This window comes from Zonotrichia leucophrys, chromosome 12 (genome assembly GCF_028769735.1).
Source record: "Zonotrichia leucophrys gambelii isolate GWCS_2022_RI chromosome 12, RI_Zleu_2.0, whole genome shotgun sequence".
NCBI classification, from domain to species: Eukaryota; Metazoa; Chordata; class Aves; order Passeriformes; family Passerellidae; genus Zonotrichia; species Zonotrichia leucophrys.
This window is the reverse complement of record NC_088182.1, coordinates 9,173,549-9,191,867: the sequence shown is the minus strand read 5'-3', so window position 1 is coordinate 9,191,867 and position 18,319 is coordinate 9,173,549. Positions and strand designations below refer to the sequence as shown.

General features: G+C 46.6%; 1 protein-coding gene across 6 annotated transcripts in view; it reads left to right on the top strand.

Annotated features, from left to right (window-relative positions):
- Positions 1-18,319, top strand: part of PLXNB1 (plexin B1) — a 77,199-nt gene that overhangs the window by 47,835 nt on the left and 11,045 nt on the right. For all 6 annotated transcript variants that reach the window (XM_064724534.1, XM_064724531.1, XM_064724535.1 and 3 more), the window contains exons 9-26: positions 2,849-2,957; positions 3,055-3,163; positions 3,744-4,607; positions 4,731-4,856; positions 5,936-6,058; positions 7,013-7,106; positions 7,358-7,524; positions 8,546-8,697; positions 10,518-10,623; positions 11,788-11,924; positions 12,537-12,713; positions 12,903-13,071; positions 14,193-14,435; positions 15,685-15,861; positions 16,196-16,344; positions 16,707-16,807; positions 17,566-17,783; positions 17,971-18,149. In XM_064724534.1, the coding sequence (XP_064580604.1) occupies positions 2,849-2,957; positions 3,055-3,163; positions 3,744-4,607; positions 4,731-4,856; positions 5,936-6,058; positions 7,013-7,106; positions 7,358-7,524; positions 8,546-8,697; positions 10,518-10,623; positions 11,788-11,924; positions 12,537-12,713; positions 12,903-13,071; positions 14,193-14,435; positions 15,685-15,861; positions 16,196-16,344; positions 16,707-16,807; positions 17,566-17,783; positions 17,971-18,149 (3,400 nt within the window). The remainder of the gene's footprint in view (positions 1-2,848; positions 2,958-3,054; positions 3,164-3,743; positions 4,608-4,730; positions 4,857-5,935; positions 6,059-7,012; positions 7,107-7,357; positions 7,525-8,545; positions 8,698-10,517; positions 10,624-11,787; positions 11,925-12,536; positions 12,714-12,902; positions 13,072-14,192; positions 14,436-15,684; positions 15,862-16,195; positions 16,345-16,706; positions 16,808-17,565; positions 17,784-17,970; positions 18,150-18,319) is intronic.

Below are 18,319 nucleotides of genomic sequence, written 5' to 3'. Positions count from 1 at the left end.
GCTTTAAATGGAGCATGATAGCTCTGATAACATTGTTGGGAGAGAGTATGTTGTAGGCCATCGTATTGGCAGGATTAACAGCCATGAATGTATGTGGACTGTCAGCAGGTGTTCATTTCATTCCTCATAATATCTGTTTGCTTTCTACTTGTGTCACACACATCCTGTGCTATTTTGGGCTGTTGCCAAATTCCAGTGCCAAATTCTGATAGCTGGAAAGAAGATCGTGTTTGAAGGGGTGAATGCAAATCTGAATGTGATCTGAAATGCAGTCTAGAGAGTGGCTGGTTTGGCAGCTTTTTCCTAAATCTGGGGAGAAAACTCTCATAAATATTGCTTTATTATTAAAACCAAGCAAAATGCAGCCTTCTCAAAATCCATGTAGTGGGAGAAGGAAGTACACATAAGGAAAGGTAAGAAGAGACCTTAAAGTCTTTTAAAGAAGAGTCCTTAAAGATATAAATAAATCTGCAATACGGCATAACCTGAGAAAATACCCAGTCAGCCTGTGAACAATAGCTGGCTGAGTATTGCTGATTGGCCACTCTAAAGAACCTGGAAAGTTCTCAGTTTGTTTTCTTTGCATTGGATTTTACCCAGCCTGTCAGTGTGAGCTCTGATGAGCTGATCTCTTCAAAGAGCTTGTTCATCTGCAGTAAAAGGCAGGTGTCCATTGGGACACATTCCACCATTCACCTAAATGGCTGAACAGATTTTTCTGTGCAAGTATGAAGCTGGCTAATAGGTATGAAGCAATCTCCATGGACATAACATGACACCAGAACTCAGCTAACACACTCATTCAAAATCCTTCATTTTCAATATTGTTTGCAGCATTTTAATACCTGGCTTTCACACTGCTTTAGTCTGGAACAAGCCCACCAGATCTCCATTCAGGGTGGTCAGGCAGAGGGAAGAGGGCTTCATGCAGTGACACTGCAAGCAGAGTGGGCAGGATTTGCTTCTCTGTGTAGTCTTATGGACTTGAATGTAAGCACAGTTGAGAAAAATCAGTGTAGATAAAGCCACAGTCCAGTTCTCATTATTCTAGGCTTCAGATATTCTTATCAGCTCCTTTGTAAGTCAGCCTTGCTTTTATTGCAAGATACCTTTCCTACATTACTCTCATATTGTGTCTGAGACTTATCAAGTGGCTCCTGTTGTGTAGCATGAGCTTGCTGGTGGATGGTTTCTGTGTTTGATCTATTTGTGTTGTCCCTTTGCTTCCGCAGTGCTTCTCCCACTCAGTGAGCTATGGCCAGGCCTTCCTAGCACAGAGCTTTGCTGTTTAACTGTGCCAGCTTCTTCTTCGTGTTCTCTTGTTCCTCAGACTTCCTCTCTCCTTCACTGTATTGTTATTCCTTCTCTGGCTTCTGTACTCTGCTAAGATGAATTTGAAGCTGGTAACCAGATTCATGCATTGTTTTCTAAATGAGATCTCATTAGGGCCTCAGATACCAACACTTTCCTATTCCTACTTATAATACTTTCCCCAGTTCGCTAAAATTTTTTTCACTAAAATTTTGCCATCTTCCAGCTTTATTTTAAAGGTTGCATACCAGCTTATCCATCATGTGTAGCTCTTGAGCTCCAAGTTAGTAGCACAAACTCTTGCTCTCAATCTGCAAGTGCTCGACCTCATCCTCTGTACTGTCAAGCAGCATTATTGGCAGTCATGGGAAATAATGGCCTTTCTGGAGAAAGGAGTATTTATAAATATGGTGTCATAACCCTGAAATCCTGGGAGACGTTAGCCCTTCCACCACTGCCAAATGCAATCACCTCTGTGACAATGATAGGAGTTGGCAGTATTGCAGTGACTCCAGCCTCCAGCTGCATAGGATATACCCTTATTTTCTGCACATCCTGGGTTTCAATGCACCCCCATCACTGTTTTGTTAGCATACTGCTGCCCTTGCCATCCTGTCAGGAACCCAGCTTAGACCTGACTGGTTTTACACATGTTGTTTGTTTTGCTGTGACTAGAGATTGCTTGCTAGAGGAGCTTTGAAATCTCATTCTGAGAGGAACAGTGCACAAGGTTCTTGTTACTTACTTTTATTGCAAACTGCCCTAGTGAAACAGGGCAGCAGCTCCTGGGGTTGAGCAGAGAATGCAGTATGCTCCCATTATTTGGAGAACTAGTAACCAACTCTAAGGCTGAAGGCATTTATCTGGGACAAGATTAATAAGCTGATTTAATACTGTTTTATGCAAAATATCTCCTTCCAGCTGATGCTATCAACTGCAGTAAGATTTGACCATCTCTGCAGCTATTTGGTGTACAGAAAACAGTGACAGTCTCTTCCCAAAGAGAACAGGGCTATCCTGAGGGTTGTAATTGATGTGAGACCTGGATTTTAAAGCAGATAAGCCTTCAGTCGTGTCAAGTGAGATTACAAATCTTATAAACGTCTTTCCTGACTCACTTCTTAGTCTGGTCATAGAACAAAGCTCTCAAGGTAAAGGCAGCATGTGAAGGGCACATCAGTTCTAAGGTTTCATTTTCCTTTGGATGACAAAAGAGGGCAATCAGCTTTGAGCCTCAATGTTACTTCTTCCTGTAATACAGAGATGGCAGTGGAATTACAGAGATAAAGGTGGACAGATCTTCAGACTAGGCTTCTTTCCCATGGGTTGGCAAGAGCTATCACAAACTACTCCTGATGAACTTGTCCAACCTGTTTTTAGTGTCCGTAGGATAATCCAGTGATTGAGATGCTAAAAGCATGGAAGGGAATCTGCCTCAGTGTTTGACAGTGTCTATCCTAAAGCATGCTGCATCTCCTAACAGTATGGCAAACTTGTAGGGGCTCCATTTCTAAGAAATTTTTATTTTCATTTTCAGATCATGTCACCATAAAGCTTGTAGTGCGTTTCCATGACATCTTCATTGCTTCTGTGGACTTCTCTTTCTATGACTGTGCTGCAGTGGCCCTGCTGTGGAAATCGGCACCGTGAGCACCTGCTTTTCTCTTCTGTAGTTTTAGGGAGGGTGGCTGTCCCTTTCTGGGTTGTCCTGTCTTAGCAGCTGCTTTTCTGTCGTTCCTCCAGGTGCCAGAAGTGTGTGAGCAGTCTCTGGGGATGTAACTGGTGCATTCAGCAGCACCTCTGCACCCACAAAGCAACCTGTGAAGAAGGAACCATTATCTACAATGAAAGGGTATGTCTCCTGCTCAGTCCTAGTCCTGTGTGCTCTCACAGCCCCAGTGGGTCAGATCTCTTCTTAGGTAAAGAAGCAGCTGTCAGTCACATCAAGCAAGGAGATGAGCTGTTGGAGCAAAGAGGAGCTCTCCTTGGAGTGACATGAGGCTCTGCATCCCTGATAGATACTACAGGTTTCTGGGGAAGAACCATCAGATGAAGCTGGTCACTGTCCTGTGGCTATGCAGCCGGTGTTGTCGAAGTGGAAGGACAGGAGCAATCTGGCAGGGAGGTGGAACACATGCCCAGTGTGTGGCTGTCAGAGGTGGCCTTGCATTTTTGTGGAGGATGAAGCAGACCTCCCTCTGAGAGGAGGCCAGTGCAGGCATCTGTGGGAAGAGGGAGTGTTGCTGGATCTTCTGCACTGTGAACATTCCCCAATCCCATTGCACAAGATGGTACAAGATATAGCTCTCATTAAAATCCAGAGGGTGGAACAGCATCTTGTCTATGGGAAGTCATACAGAGTGTTTTTCTGCTTCGGTTTTACAGTTTCATTTCTTTCCCTCTTCTCTTCTCACCATGTTGTTTCTTTCTAGGCTCAGATCCCAACCTCGATCATGTATCCCTCTTCAGCTGCTCCCCTCACCAAATCCTCCACTGCAGCCCCCACCATGGCCACAAAAGCTGTCACCACCCCTGTGCCCGTGAGCCCCAGCACTGTGCCCCACACGGAGGCCATCCACGTCACGCCCTCCGCAGCCTGGGAGGCGACCACGGAGCCGGCGCGGAGCCCCAGCTACACCCACCTGAGCCTGCCCACCGAGGGCGCCTCCCTGCACGCTGCCACCGAGGCCCCGCTGCCACCGCCTGCAGACAAACCTGTCACTGTGCCAGAGACAACTTCTCCTGCTGCATCTGTGCTCTCCAGCCCGTCTAAGAACATGGATCACATGGCCTTGCCCACCGAAGGGCCAGCCACAGCCCAGGCGGCCCAGCACACAGACCCACCCACCACCACGCTCGGGGGTAGCCCTCTGCACACATCTCCAGCGGCAGCTGTAACACCTTCCCCTCACGTCACGAGTTTCAAGTGGCCTCCAAGTCCTTTTCCTACCACAGAGGCACTGACATCTGCCATCTCATCTCCCCAGACCCCCAGCCAGGTGCCAGGGAGCCCTGTTGTCTCTGATGATGCTCCTGGATTGCCAGGAACTGAGCTCCCTGTTTCAGGGCTCCCAACATCGGCTCCCCCACAGTGGCTGCTGGAGGAGGGCACAGAGCTCCAGGACACAGAGGACTGGATGGATTTGCTGCAGGCTGAGAATGACACATCTCTTTTCTCTGCTTCCACTCTTCTGTCGGGTGATGGTGATTCTTCAGAGAGGGATGTCCCTGACTTTCCCAGGATCCTTCACCCTGACCTCGACTATCAGTATGATGCCCCTGAGTTTTGGGAGGAGGTAAGTTACTGGCCTTTTGTAATTCATGGTCTAAGGCTGTGTGTGACTCTGAACTTGTCTTACAAATTTCTAATCTAGTATTTCAGCACACAGGAGGGGTTGTGTCCTGTGGTTGTTTTTCAGAGCGAAGAGCCTAGCTGGGGTCCAAATGCATGTCCCTGTGTGCAGGGAATCCAGGGATCTTCGTTGTTTCCAGTCAATGTGGCGAGGAAGATAACCCTGCTGGGAAAGAACTTCCACCTCTATCAGGTAGTCAGCTCAATGCCATCACCATCAAGCAATTGCATTCATGCAGGGCACTGTTTGGACAACCTGGCCACTGGGCTGCTAAAAATATGTGTAAGATGCAGGTGTGACTCTGCCTAGGTTTCTCGTAGAGGAATAACCTATTTCTGTGCATAAAGAATTCCATAACTGGATGTCTTCATGTGTAGAAGGTCACCCAGAGAAAGGGAGAGTACAGGTGTGCACCAACCTGCTGGAGAAGATCTGCATGTATTTGGATTAAATTGCACCTGTGCTGCACTGCAGATGGTAGTTCTTGGAATAACTTTCTGCTGAATCCATCCTGTTTGTCTCTCCATAAGTTAAAGACAAGTCATCTGTTCCCTTTCCTTTCTGGCATGCTTATGTTAATGTGGCTATTCCTGCCATACCTGAAACTTTTGCAGTGGGGAAAACCACCCTTGACAGCTGTTTCTTGGGTGTGCCTCTGATAAAAATTCTCTTTGCTTCTCAAGACAGAAGATGATTTAGTAACCTTTGACAAAAAAACAACTCAGAACATGCAGCACAGTCTAATTGTTAGTTTATACATTAAAGCTGACACACTGCACTGCTCAGAGGAGCAGAGCTGGTTCCAGAGAGATGCATATCTAGCTTTTTTACAGGAAGTATCTAAGCAATTTGGTGGAAAGTTTACAGGAAAGAGACAGGGAGGAGAAATACACACTTAATGGTTTTGACATGCTCTCTCCTAATCTGTGTACTCTATTCTTCATCTCCAGCTAGTGTTTCACAGGGATGTACTGGCATAACTTCACAGTCCCACTGTTTGGTTTTTTTTTATTTCTCCCTCTGTGCTAAGTTCTCCACACAGTGGCACACACACTCCTTTCTCGGTGTTTTGTGTTGGTTTGCCCTTCATGTATGGAGGCAGTCACAGCATAGAGAGCCCTTGAATATAGAATAGAGTTGGCATAACGAGGGGAACGAGAGGAGCATGCTGCTGGCTTGGGGAAGGTGCTGAGCTGGAGAGGCAGGACAACACCAGTGCAGCCCAAAGCTCTGTGTCACTGAGGAATGGTGCCATGTGTCTCCTCCTGCAGGACCAGCAGTGGGACTATGAGTGTGTCTTGAATTTGGAGGGGAGGACAGTGGTGATGGAAGCTTATGTGGAAGGAGAAGAAACAAACAAGTCCCTCTGTTATATCACCTGCCAGATGAACCAGGTGAGTGCTGTGCCATTTCACAGTTCATGCAGGTTTTGCTCAGCAGGAGAATAGGATGGAAGGCAAGCTCTGGAGAAAAGAGCATATTTTGCAAGAGTATTTGTAGGCTATTTAGCACTCTGGGGCCTTTAGCTATGATGCTGCTGCCTGCCAGTACTGGTACCTTCAACTTCAGGAAGATTGTGCAGCCTGAGCCACATGATCTGTTGCTGCACTAGCTGTAGCAGGGATGGTGCTGTCTCTGAACTGGCCAGCATGGTGCCACTCCTGCTTTAGCTTGAGACACTGTTGTTTGTCATTCTCTGCATCATGACTCCTGTGATGATTGTTCTTTTGTGAGAAGAAAAATGCTGGTTTGTAGTACTGATTTTGTCCTTGGTGATAGAAGCAGGCCTGTGGATTATAAAATTATCAGGGAAAGCTAAAACAGACATGTACACTTGTGGATGCTGGGTGAATTTTACTTAAGGCAAGATTTGCAAGCAGAGATGTTATTTTTACTTCACAAACTCATATAGTTAAGGGAGAAGAACAACACAGGCTCTTGTGCACGAGCCCTGCAGACCAATTGTGATCCTACATTGTCAGCTCTACTGAAATTATATAAATGCCAGCTTGAGCAGCTTTCTGAGCAGGTGGCTTGTAGATAGGAATTGGCCACTTAGGAATGCAGTTAGGAAGTTAGATGAGTATTGTTGTGAGCACAGACTGGGTTTTCAGTGTTCATCTTAGTGAACCTAAACCTGCTGCTCTTTCTAGAGCAGAATTGTGACTGTGAACCATGAGGTCAAGCCTGTGCTGCCACTGCCCCAACTAACACTGCCTTGTCTGCATGCATGGAAGTTCCATGTACGCTGTTTGTGCCATGTGCTTTTCAGTATTGAGGCTTCTTGCCAATTCAGCTGGTTTGTTTTTGCCTCTGCTAAGTCCTCTTGATGATCTTTGTCTTTGCAGTACAGTTACACAGCACCTCAACTCGAGTTCAATGCTGTGGTGTTTGTGCAGAGGCGACGGCACCTTCGAGTGGACAGTGCTGCAGATCTTCATGGTAGGAGTGCAACACCTTCCCAGTAAAAACACAGCAGATGAGGTGGAAGGGAATTGAGAAATCCTCAAATGAGGCTTTTTGTACTTGTGGTAGTCCTATCACAAGAAAACTAAGGAAAGCAGAGCTGCACTTGTGTCACTTGTCATGGGGGCAGGAGGAGGAGTGGGGTCTGTACAAGACACCAGGTTGCTGGGTTATGCTGTGCCCTGTGGGGATGTGTGCAGGTACCTCTGAATTTTTCTCCTTTGCAGTGACTTTTTACAACTGCTCTGTGGGACACACTGATTGTAGCCGCTGCCAAACAGCTGACTCCAAGTACAACTGTGTGTGGTGTGGAGGTGACAACCCCAGCTGTATCTTCAGGGGCTCTTGCAAGGAAGAAATTGAAGACCTATGTCCAGCACCTCTCATTCATTCTGTGAGTAATTTGCTCACTGGTGTACTGCACATAGGGCAAGGAGGGCTCCATTCTGGAAATCAAAGGGCTGTGAACTCAGAGAGCAAACAGTGCAGCTCATTCATTTATTGACCTTCTGAAGAGGAAGTTCAATTGGAGTCCCTCGGTGTTGTGAGGATTCTAGACTGTTGTTGCTGGGCTTTCAGTTTGCCAATAGAGAACAGTGGGGAATGATTAATTTGTATCTCAGCTGAAACTGGCACACCAGTATCATTCAGGAGCTGGGAAATGGTCCACAGGATGGATCCTCCAACTGTCCTGAGCCAGACCCTGAAACAGATTGGCCCAACTAAGCCTGGGGCAGAGGAGGGTAAAACCTAATGACAACAGCACAGCAATGATGTGAAAGGCATGACAGGTTCCTGGAAATAATTATTTTTTGTCTGTTTATTTTAAATGTTTCTTGCTAACTGCCACATGACAAGTGTCTGTAGCCATGTGTCCCTTTTGCTGTCAGCTTGTCCTCCCTTCAGTGGCACACAACATCCATGTGCTGCATCTTGTCTTAGTTTACCTTGGATGCTGCTCAGGGACAGAGCTTTGACATTTGTGCAGCATGCAATTCATTGTCGTCCTGATGCTGAGGGGGGAATGGTGCTTGCTGCTTCAATACTAGTAACATGTATTGGCTTGTGCATTCCCACTCTTCAGCAGAAATGCCCTGTGGAGTGGTCAGCATGTTGATGGGAAGGCAAAGTAGGGCATTCTTTGCCTTCTAAGTGGATTATCACCTCTGGGTGGGGACTGCTGGCATCAGCGAGGTCTGGGAAAGAAGGCTCCAACTGTGATGTTCCTTATGGCCTTTCTTCTGGTGAGACTGCAGCCTGGGACTAGTCCAAGCCAGTAAAGGAGTCAACAGCAGTGACCTGAACAGGCAGAGTTTGCACCAGGGCAGCTGAAGGGCCCTGTGCTGTAGATCAGTCACCAGCCTGTGGAGGTCTGAGATGCTGTGACATTTACACGTGCGCGGATGTCTTTGCAGGTGTATCCCCTGTCTGGACCAGTGGAAGGTGGCACTAGAATCACCATCACTGGCTCAAACCTCGGGCAGAAACATCAAGACATTGCAGAAACTGTCACTGTTGCAGGAATTCCCTGTGCCGTAGATGCTCAAGAGTATGAGATCTCTAGCAGGTAGAGTATCTGTGAAACCTTCTCCCAGAGGCAGGCGCTGGCTTTTCCCTTGGCTGCTGACCCAGCCTTAGATGTCTTTGCCTTTGCTGTAGTAGGTGCTGAGCCCTGCCTATTCCCAGGAAATGCCCTGAGTAAGGTCACTGTGTGAGCACTTGCTGAGGCAGTGACCCTAGAGAGATAAGGGTGTGTACAAGGTGACAGCCAAACAGTGATGCCTTGTTCCAACCACACTGCCCAGACAGCGTGGAGCTGTGGGCTCAGAACCCTGCAATTTCATGGGTGTCTCACTCAGCCACAGGAGATTTCAATAAAGCAAAGGACATGGCTTGTGCAAGTGTCACTGATAGGAAAATAGCCTGACTGTGTTAACACAGGGTGAGGATGGGAGCATGTGGTTGAAGGCACACCCCTAGACTGTCAGTCTTCACTTGCTAGCAAGACTTCCCCTCAGGAACAAACTCAAAGAAAAGATCCTCTCTGCCAGGGAGAGGACATCCTGGTGGGCCCAGTGCCACTATTTTGGTGGCCAGGAATGTCTGACAGGTCACAAAGTGCTTGTAAAAGTAGTGGCAAGGAGAAGGATGAGAAGCAGAAAGCCCTATCCTCCTGAATCTGGCTCATGTCAGAGATAGAGAATTGTGCAGCTGGTGTGTCTGGCCAGGGCAGAACAAAATAATAAAGCAGTAGTTAGTTGTTAAGAGTTATGAATGGGAGATAAGGAGAAAAGGACATTTGTGTAGTTGGCCCGTGGCAGGGCAGGTAGGTGGGAGCTTTGGACAAGGGAGGGAGAGGAGCCAAACAACCAGCAGGAGAAGAGGAGGGAAATTGTGAGTAAACTCTTACCAGAGCTATCACAAACATCTTTTTCCATTTCATGGTAGCAGTAGTTGTAGCACCCTTCCCTCTAGGAGCCAGGTAAGATCCTGCTGGGAATGGCTTGCTGTGTTGAGCAGTGTTGTCCTGTCTGTGCAATTTGTTTGTCTGGATCCATCTGCTTTCTGTTTTCATCCTAGAATTGGAGCTTAATCTTTCTGGGGTTAGCACTGTCTGTGTTCTGTATCTGTAAATCACCTGGCATCACAGGGTCTTGATTTGGACTGCACTGCCTAAGTTCAAATTCCTCAGCCTCTTTAGTTGAGGGGATATAGCTGTGAACCTGGAACCTGCTCCTGAGCAAGGCCCAGACAAAATTAATCTCCTGCTATGCAGGAGGGCTGGGAAGTCTCCTGCAGATTAGCTTTTCTGTTAGCAAATGAGTGCTGTAACATGGGACTCCTTGCTGCTCTGTTCTAAGTACAGTTTGACTTTTCATCTTGTCAGCATCTCCCATAGCAAATTACATCTGGAAAAAGGGCTGGGAGGAATGGCTGGTGCAGATCAGGGGGTCTGGCTGGTTGGAGAGGCCACTGGCTGAAGATCAGGTCTTGAGTCTTCTCCTGCATCAGACACAGCACTAATGTGTGGATTGACCACTGCTGGCCTGAGGTCCCTCCAGATGCAACTGATTGTGATCAGCTCTGGAATATAGAAGAGTTCTTGGACTCTTTGTGTATCTGTGACACAGTGGGATTCATCCTGTCTGTCCCAGAAAGAATAATTTTAGATAGGATGAGCCTGTTTGGAACCAGTCCCTGCTTTTTTCTGCTGCACCTAACCCAGCTTTTTTAGAGGTGTTTCTTAATGTTTGGTTGCATATTCTGAGCACCAGATAAGGCTGGAAGAAGGGAACTGTGGTTGCTAGACGTTTTTAGGCCGTGCTGCAGTGGATGCAGCTCCCCTGCTCTCCCCTGGTGTGACTTTGTTCTTGGATTGTCCTGCAGCATCGTGTGCGTCACTGGCGGGAGCTGGACCGAGAGGTTTGGGCACATCGTGGTGGAGGTGCCTGGAGGAGGCCGTGGGGTTTCTGGTCACGTTTTCACCTATCAGGTAATATAACTAAAACATCTCCTCTCTTTTCCCAGTATCTCTGCTAAATGGCTGTTTATGCATGAATTTACAGAACTCTATCAGGCACTTGCTGCTGGTAATTTTATGATTTTTTTTTTTTACAATGGTAGCTGTTAAATACTTAAAGATACTCTGTATTTTTCCTCTGTTTCCAACTTGAAGACTTTTTCTTTGATGACTTAACATCTTACAAAGACTGCTGACTTTTCTTTTTGTTAATATGCAAATTGCTGTTTGAACATGCTTTTATCTTCTCACCTTCAGCAGCTGGTGGCAGTAAGTCCAAAATTCCTGTGCATTGTGTGGAGCAATGCTTCCTATCATTTTAAAACGTGTTTCTGATAACTTTTTGATATCTTAAACCCAGCAACTATGAAATAATACTTAAGTAACTTTTAAATACAATTGCTTCTTTTTCTTCCTTTCTGTGCAATTTACAAGAGATTCTGACAAGTCTTGAGTTGTTCCATTTTTGGTTTGATAGAACCATTTTATGTACTAGATTATGCTTGTTGCTCTTCTTTTGGTTATCACCAGGATGCTATTTAGAGACTAGCAATGGTGTGCATGTTTGCTTTTTATCCTTTAGTCTCTTTCCTCCTTCTTACTTCATGGATCTTGCTTTTTGTTTGTCAGCAGTGACTTCCTTGTGTCACTTGGCTAAATTTTGCAGCAGCTCCTCAGTGGTACTAAGTTTTTTTTTGTTACAGTACAAGTCTCAACAAAAATTCTTAGGGCTTCCTGCTGTTAATCTCCTCATCTGTTAGGCAAACAAGCAATTTATTTTCTACCTTGTTTTTCCTAAACTGAGTTATTAATCCAGTTACTGATCTGAACAATCCCTTTGGACTGTTAATCCTCAGGTTTGTGTGTGAGGCTCAGAGCTCTGCTGTTTGCAGCATCCATATGCCTTTGGCACTCTGTGGAGAGGTCCTTGATTCGTGGTTCTTGCTGGTGTTATTGATCCCTCCTCTGCTCAGTAAAGTAGCTGCTGGAGTATAGCTGAGGCCTGGCTGTAGTTTGGATCTGTAGCTTCTATTTTCAGAGCATTGTTGGCTACTGAACACATTCTGCTGTTTTCTTTCTTGTCTTGTCTTTTGAGGTCCTTGTCATTCACTTCCCTTTTTTTTTTCTTCCTTCTAGAATCCAGAGCTGAAATCCATTGTTCCAACCCAGGGTCCCAAAGCAGGAGGAACCTGCCTTACCCTTCTAGGCTCAAAGCTGCTGACTGGGCATCCTAATGAGATCAGTGTCCTGCTTGGAGACCTCCCCTGCCAAATGTAAGATCAGAACTTGCCAGTATGCTATCTGTCCTGAGTCCTTCCTAGAGCCTCCCAGGGTGTGATGCTGCCTGGAGCAGCTGGAGCTCTGCTTTCCTCTGTTTTTCAGGGGATCTTCCCTGTGAGGGTCATGGCAGCAACCTCAACCATCTTAGATGCTGGCCCACCTTCCCTGGGCATGAGCAGGCCTGCACACTTCTGTTCTGCCTGTCCCTTGACAGGACTGTAACCCACCCTGACACTCTGCTTTTGCTGGTTAGGAGCTGAAGTTGGCTTCTGCAGCCTGATTCCAGGAGCTGCTTGCTTCCTTGCACCCAGGGACACATAAACCTGCCTCACCTCACTGCTGGTGAGGAGGTACACATGCCTTGGTAGCAAGTGTCCAGTCCCTTCAATCTGCACACTGATTGTACCTGCTTTTTGTCTGTGTGCTGCTCCCAACAGCTGCCCAGCAATTGTTACTTGCACAGATAAGGCACAAGAGCTTTTATCATGAATTCAGGAAAATAGCAGAAGAGGTTTGCAGACTCTCTGCAAAGAGAAAGACTCAGTACTATAAAATCTGTCTCTGCAGTGGCTGTGTTAATCCCTTGTTTTTCTTGTCTCTCCAAGCCTCTCTGAGATGACAGAGGATCAGCTGGCGTGCCAGACAAGTCCCAGCAATGTGTCCACAGAACTCCCAGTCACCATCAAATACGGGGAGCAGGAGCGGAGATTGGAAGGGTCCCTCTTTAGATATACTCTGGATCCCAACATCACTTTTGCAGAGCCACCTAAAAGCTTCCTCAGGTAGAAGGAATGAGTGTCCCTTCCCCTGGGCTCTGTGCTGGGGCTGCAGCACCAATGTCATCTCTCTTGAGTAGCACTTTGGGGTGAAGCCAGGCTTGTCAGAATGAGCATAAACTGAAGGATGGGAGCATGGACAAAACTGAGTTAATGAATTACAGGTGAGTCAGATCAACTCCTTTTGTCTTTCAGTGGAGGGAGAGTGCTCAGAGTTCATGGATACAACTTGGATGTTGTACAGAAACCAAAGATTCGAGTTACGGTTTCTCCATCTGAACGCCGGCGCCGAGGAGTGCAGCGATGGCGAAGGATCGTCCCGGACTCTGAGTGTCCTGAGGGCTCTCTGTGCAGCATCCAGCAGGTAGCACAGCACTCTGTGGGGGTGTGGGTGCGCAAGGCTTGATGTTCCACCTCTGAAGAAGTGGCCTTTCTGTCCCTAGGGCTTTTTTCCTCCCACCACTTGCTGTTATCTGCTTGGATTTTGCTAACAGTCTTGGCCCATGGAAGTGTTCTCTGCCAGGCTGAGAGGTTAAGCACTTCCACAAACATTTCCATGGGCTGGGTCTGCCTCTGCCTAGAGATGTGCAGGACTGTGATGTGGGACAGAAATAGCAATGCAGCAGTGTCGAGATAAAGGAATCTACATCTGAGCCAGAGAGCTTGTGTTGCTCAATGTGTCTGTGCTTCAGATTCTTCCTTTTGCATATTTCAGTCTGTCCCTGTAGTTCCTGGGATGTCTTTCACTCTGACATACAAAACCAGGCAGTGAAATTACCAGCACCACAATTATTTTCTGCTCTCCTGCTGCCAGTCTGCTGAGATGGGTCATTACAGAGATATTGATGTGGTCATCAAGGTCACAGAGCATGCAGCAGAGTTTGCAAAGGTAGAGGGTGGTTTGGCAGCCCAAGTACAAGAAGGATTTGCATCATTAGTGCAAATGATGAAGGGCTTCCTGTCATAAATGTGCTCCTGATGCACATGCATCAATAAAAGCTGGTTTTATCAATGTTCTCAGGAAAGATTTGTGACTGTAGGGCAGGAAAAAAAAATACTCTAATGCTTTCATTGAATGTATAAAACATATCCAACCAGGCATGGGAACACTTTCACAGAAGCATTCAGACTGGGAAAACAGCCTTGCATTGAAGATGTTTGGACCTATTCTCTCAGAGCAGAGCAGGGAAATCTAAAGCTGGTCTCTCTCCAGAATTTGCTGCCAGGGGAATGTCAGAGCTGATTCCCACTGCTGAGACCTTCCAACAAAACCAGTGCTATGAAAGCTTTCCTTTAGAGGAACATGGGGAATTCCTCAGATCTTGGATTTTTCCCCTTTACAGTTAAGCAGGGTTATTCTGGCATTTCTCCAGACTAGAAGAATGCAGACTGGCCCCAGATTGTTTGGGGTGGAAAGTATTGCCAAGCTGCAGGAGAAGCACTGGTATTCCATTACTGACACTTTTTTTTGCCTTTTCCACTTAGTTTGAAGAACCCTGTCTCGTTAACTCTTCCTACCTGATCCTGTGCAAAACTCCAGCCATTAACCTGCTGTTGAGGAGTGTCCGAATCAAACTGGAATTTATTCTGGATAATCTGAGCTTTGATTTCAACTCACTGCATCCCATGCCTTTCTCTTATGAAGTCAACCCCATCCTAAAACCATTGAATGCTGAGGACCCTGCCAAACCATATCGTCACAAGCCAGGAAGTGTCATCTCTGTGGAGGTAAGACAAAAACCAGCTGGAATTCATGTTCCTTGTATGAAGTTTTAAGTTGGTGTCCTGCAGCATCCAAAGTTTTTAAAGCATTTGACAGGTTGCTACCTGTCACAGCACATGTGCTTTGGCCTGTGAGAAACAGTTCATAAGAGGAGGGAAATGTGCATCAAAAAAGCCTCCTGAGTCCATAAATCATTTCTAGGGCTTCATAGGGCTTATGGAAACTTCTGTGGTTTGTTTTGGGGGTTTTAATTTAATCCTAATAAACTGTTTGTATATGAGATATTAGTACTACATTATCCCCACATCCTGTTCTCAGCTGCTGACTCTATCATAACTACTTCAGTTTCGTCCAGAAATAACTTAGGAGTAAAAGAATCCTGCCAGTGGGGAAGACCTGTTACTAAGTGAAGGCGGAAATATCACTCATTAAAGATGATACAGAAGAGCACAGTGACTCTATTTTACTGTACGTGCAAGAAAAAAATTTTGAGGTATTTTGTTTGTATGGAAAGGTACTTTTCAGTCCAGTACTCTTAAAGAAGGTAATGGCTGCAGCTGTAGGTGCAAATTCTCCACGTGCTGTCCTTTTGCATACGGGTGAAAAACTGTGAGGATGTAAGAGCATAGAAATGCCCAGACCACTGCCATTGGAGTTGAATGCATCATGGAGATGTAGGGCAGTTTGAGAAGACTGGAAGAGAACTTTTAAAAGACAAGCAGGTTGATCTGTCAGCCTGTTGGGATACCCTGACAGAGCTCTGGGCTTAGAAAGCATTAAAGCATAAAAATGTAATTAACATCAGTCAGCATGGTTTTATTAAAAAAAGAAAAAGTCTTAATCCCCCAAAATTAAAGCAAATAAGAGGAATAGCACAGATATGTTATACCTTTGAAAGGCATTGATTGACTCAGTTGAGTGTGCAGGTTAACTGACATGAGACTACCTTTTTAAATATACAGACTGAAGAGCTGAGCTTAGCTGGGTTTCGCTGAAGAGCCTTGAGAGGACAGGCTATTTATAACTGTACTTATGCAGTGTGCTACAGGTCCTAAAGCTAAATCTAAATCATATGCAACTGAATTTTTTAGCTTACTAACTTAACTCCTGCAGCCTATTCACATGTGAGCCTAAACAAAGAAGAAAAAAGTCTGCTTTCATCTCTTGGTATTGGTCTCCTCTGTCTTCTCTGAAGCCATGGCAATACATAGTTGTTTTTTCACTGATCTCATGTGCTGTCCAAATGTATTTCAGGGGGAAAATCTAGATCTGGCTATTTCCAAGGATGAAGTTATGGCTATGATTGGGGAAGGCATCTGTGTGGTGAAGACACTAACAAGGAATCACCTGTACTGCGAGCCGCCCTCGGAGCAGCCGGCTCCGCGGCACCGCACCAAGCGCGAGGGCGCCGACCTGCTCCCCGAGTTCACGGTAGGGCATCAGCAGCACTGCCAGGAGCCCTGCCATTTCTAGAGGCATGTGCAAGAAGTGGGAGTGGGATGTGAAGTTAGGAAAGGTACAAGCCCTGCTGAGGGACAGGGGAGGTAACAGGGGTGGCAGGGAACTGGTCTTGTTCTCAAATTCTGCTCTTAAAGGCTAAAGTTGCCTGAAAGTAAACAGTATAGCTGGGTTCATTGTGCTGTGGGACAGCTCTTCTGGGCAGCTGTGTGCCCTCTTGTGCTCATTCTGGAGAAGCCCTGTGGCTTTGTATTTAATTCCTGCACAGAGGAATGGAATCATCATGGCTAATGCTTACTTCTCACAGGTTCAGATGGGAAACCTGAACTTCCTCCTGGGCCGAGTGCAGTATGACACAGAGAGCCAGCTCGCCTTCCCGCTGGAGGCACAGATTGGTTTGGGTGTCGGTGCATCCTTTGTGGCACTGATTGTTCTGGTCATTGTCTTCATATACAGGTAAGAAGTGCTGGCATGGGTGAGGCCTTTAAGTTCCTCTCAGTGTTTTTCAGTGGGTGTCACCAAGCGTGTACATCTTGGGCCTAAACAAGGCTACGGTTTTCTTTATTTTGTGCCAAATTCTGAGCCCCTGGTGGTGTTGGATGCGGGAGGCATGTTGCACTGCTAGTCACAGTCCGCACTGTGGTTCATTAGAATCTAACAGGTGCTTCAAGAGACACATCTAGTTTATGGTATGCTGTGTGGTGTCCTGCAAAATTGATGCTTTGTAGAAATTGCCTCAGCCCTGGCAGCAGCATAGCAGTTGGCAAGGACAGTCCCTGGGCTACTGCCACCAAGAACAATTTTCCTTCTTATTGCAGGAGGAAGAGCAAACAGGCTCTGAGGGATTACAAGAAAGTTCAAATCCAACTGGAAAATCTGGAAACAAGTGTTCGGGACAGATGCAAAAAGGAATTCACAGGTCAGTCACTGAGCTCCTGGGTTTCTGCAGCTTCAGGGAAACTTGGAGAACTACGCTCAACCCTACCTCTCTTCCCATTCCTGTGTACTTGTCTGTGTAGCTCAGAGCAGGCGATAATTTATCCTGTGCCACTGCATAGAAACGTAGAGCCAAATTCTTCCTTTTTTAGTTATTTAATTCAGGGCACAGTGATTTATACAGACCTCTCTCATTCTCCACTTCATCCTCCAGACTCAGGTGAAGAGGTAAAAGTCAAGACAGCGCAATTGGAGGGATCTTAAGGACAACTACTAGCCCAGTCTTTGTGTAGGACAAATTGAATTGCAGCCCATATTCTAAGCTTACATGCTTTATACTTCAGCTCTTTACAACTGTGGGGTTCTGAAACTCTGCAGGTCACTGAGACTGTAGTCTCCAATTAATGTGTGAAGGAGTGAGGAGATAGTATCTAATACTCTATCTTGCTGTAGGTAATGCCTGTAACCACAGATGTGTGTTGAACAGTGGCTTCCTCTTTACAAAATTGGAAACCAGCTCCTGATTGTAACATTCCTCATGCTATTTTTTCCTGCTGCCTAGTCTAGCTTTACATGTTCTAGCAATGAGACCCCAGTATGCCTCTTCCTAAGAGAAAACATCCTTCCTGTTTCTCAGTCTCATGCTGCTGGCCCTGGTTCTTCCACATACCTCATGCTCTGCACCACCACTTGAGATCATGTCAGTTGTGTCATCCTCATGGGCATTTTCCTTTCCCTCAGACCTGATGACTGAGATGATGGACCTCACAAGCGACCTTGTGGGGACAGGGATCCCCTTCCTGGACTACAAGTCCTACGCAGAACGCATTTTCTTTCCTGGCCACCGTGAGTCCCCACTGCAGAGGGACCTTGACATCCCTGAGTGCCGACGGCAAACAGTGGAGCAGGGCTTGGTCCAGCTCTCCAACCTCCTCAACAGCAAACTCTTCCTCACAAAGGTAATGTCCCTCTCTCTGCTGACAGCCTGCTGCAGGGCCAGAGCCATGGCACTGGCAGCAGGAGGTGGACAGTGTCTGTTAAGGTTCATTCCTTGGTAGTTATCTGCACCTCTTCTTCCAAGAGCCAGCAGCTGTGACTGCTTTGTTTGCAGCAGAGTCACACACTGGCTTTTCTGTCTCCCACCAGTTCATCCACACTCTGGAGATCCAGCGCACTTTCTCTCCCAGAGACCGGGCCTATGTGGCGTCGCTGCTCACGGTGTCGCTGCATGGGAAGCTGGAGTACTTCACTGACATCCTCAAAACACTCCTGAATGACCTTGTGGAGCAGTATGTGGCCAAGAACCCCAAGCTGATGCTGCGGAGGTGAGTGAGCCAGCCATGGTCCCACTCCTGAGGGGACAGAGCCTTTCTGCCTGGTTGGCAAGTTCTGAAAGGCTCTGCCAAGTCTTCTAATCCCACTTTGCTGTTTAGAGGTCTCTGAGTTCACAGTCAGAGCTAAAACTGAGATCTCTCTCATATTTAGATCCCCAGTA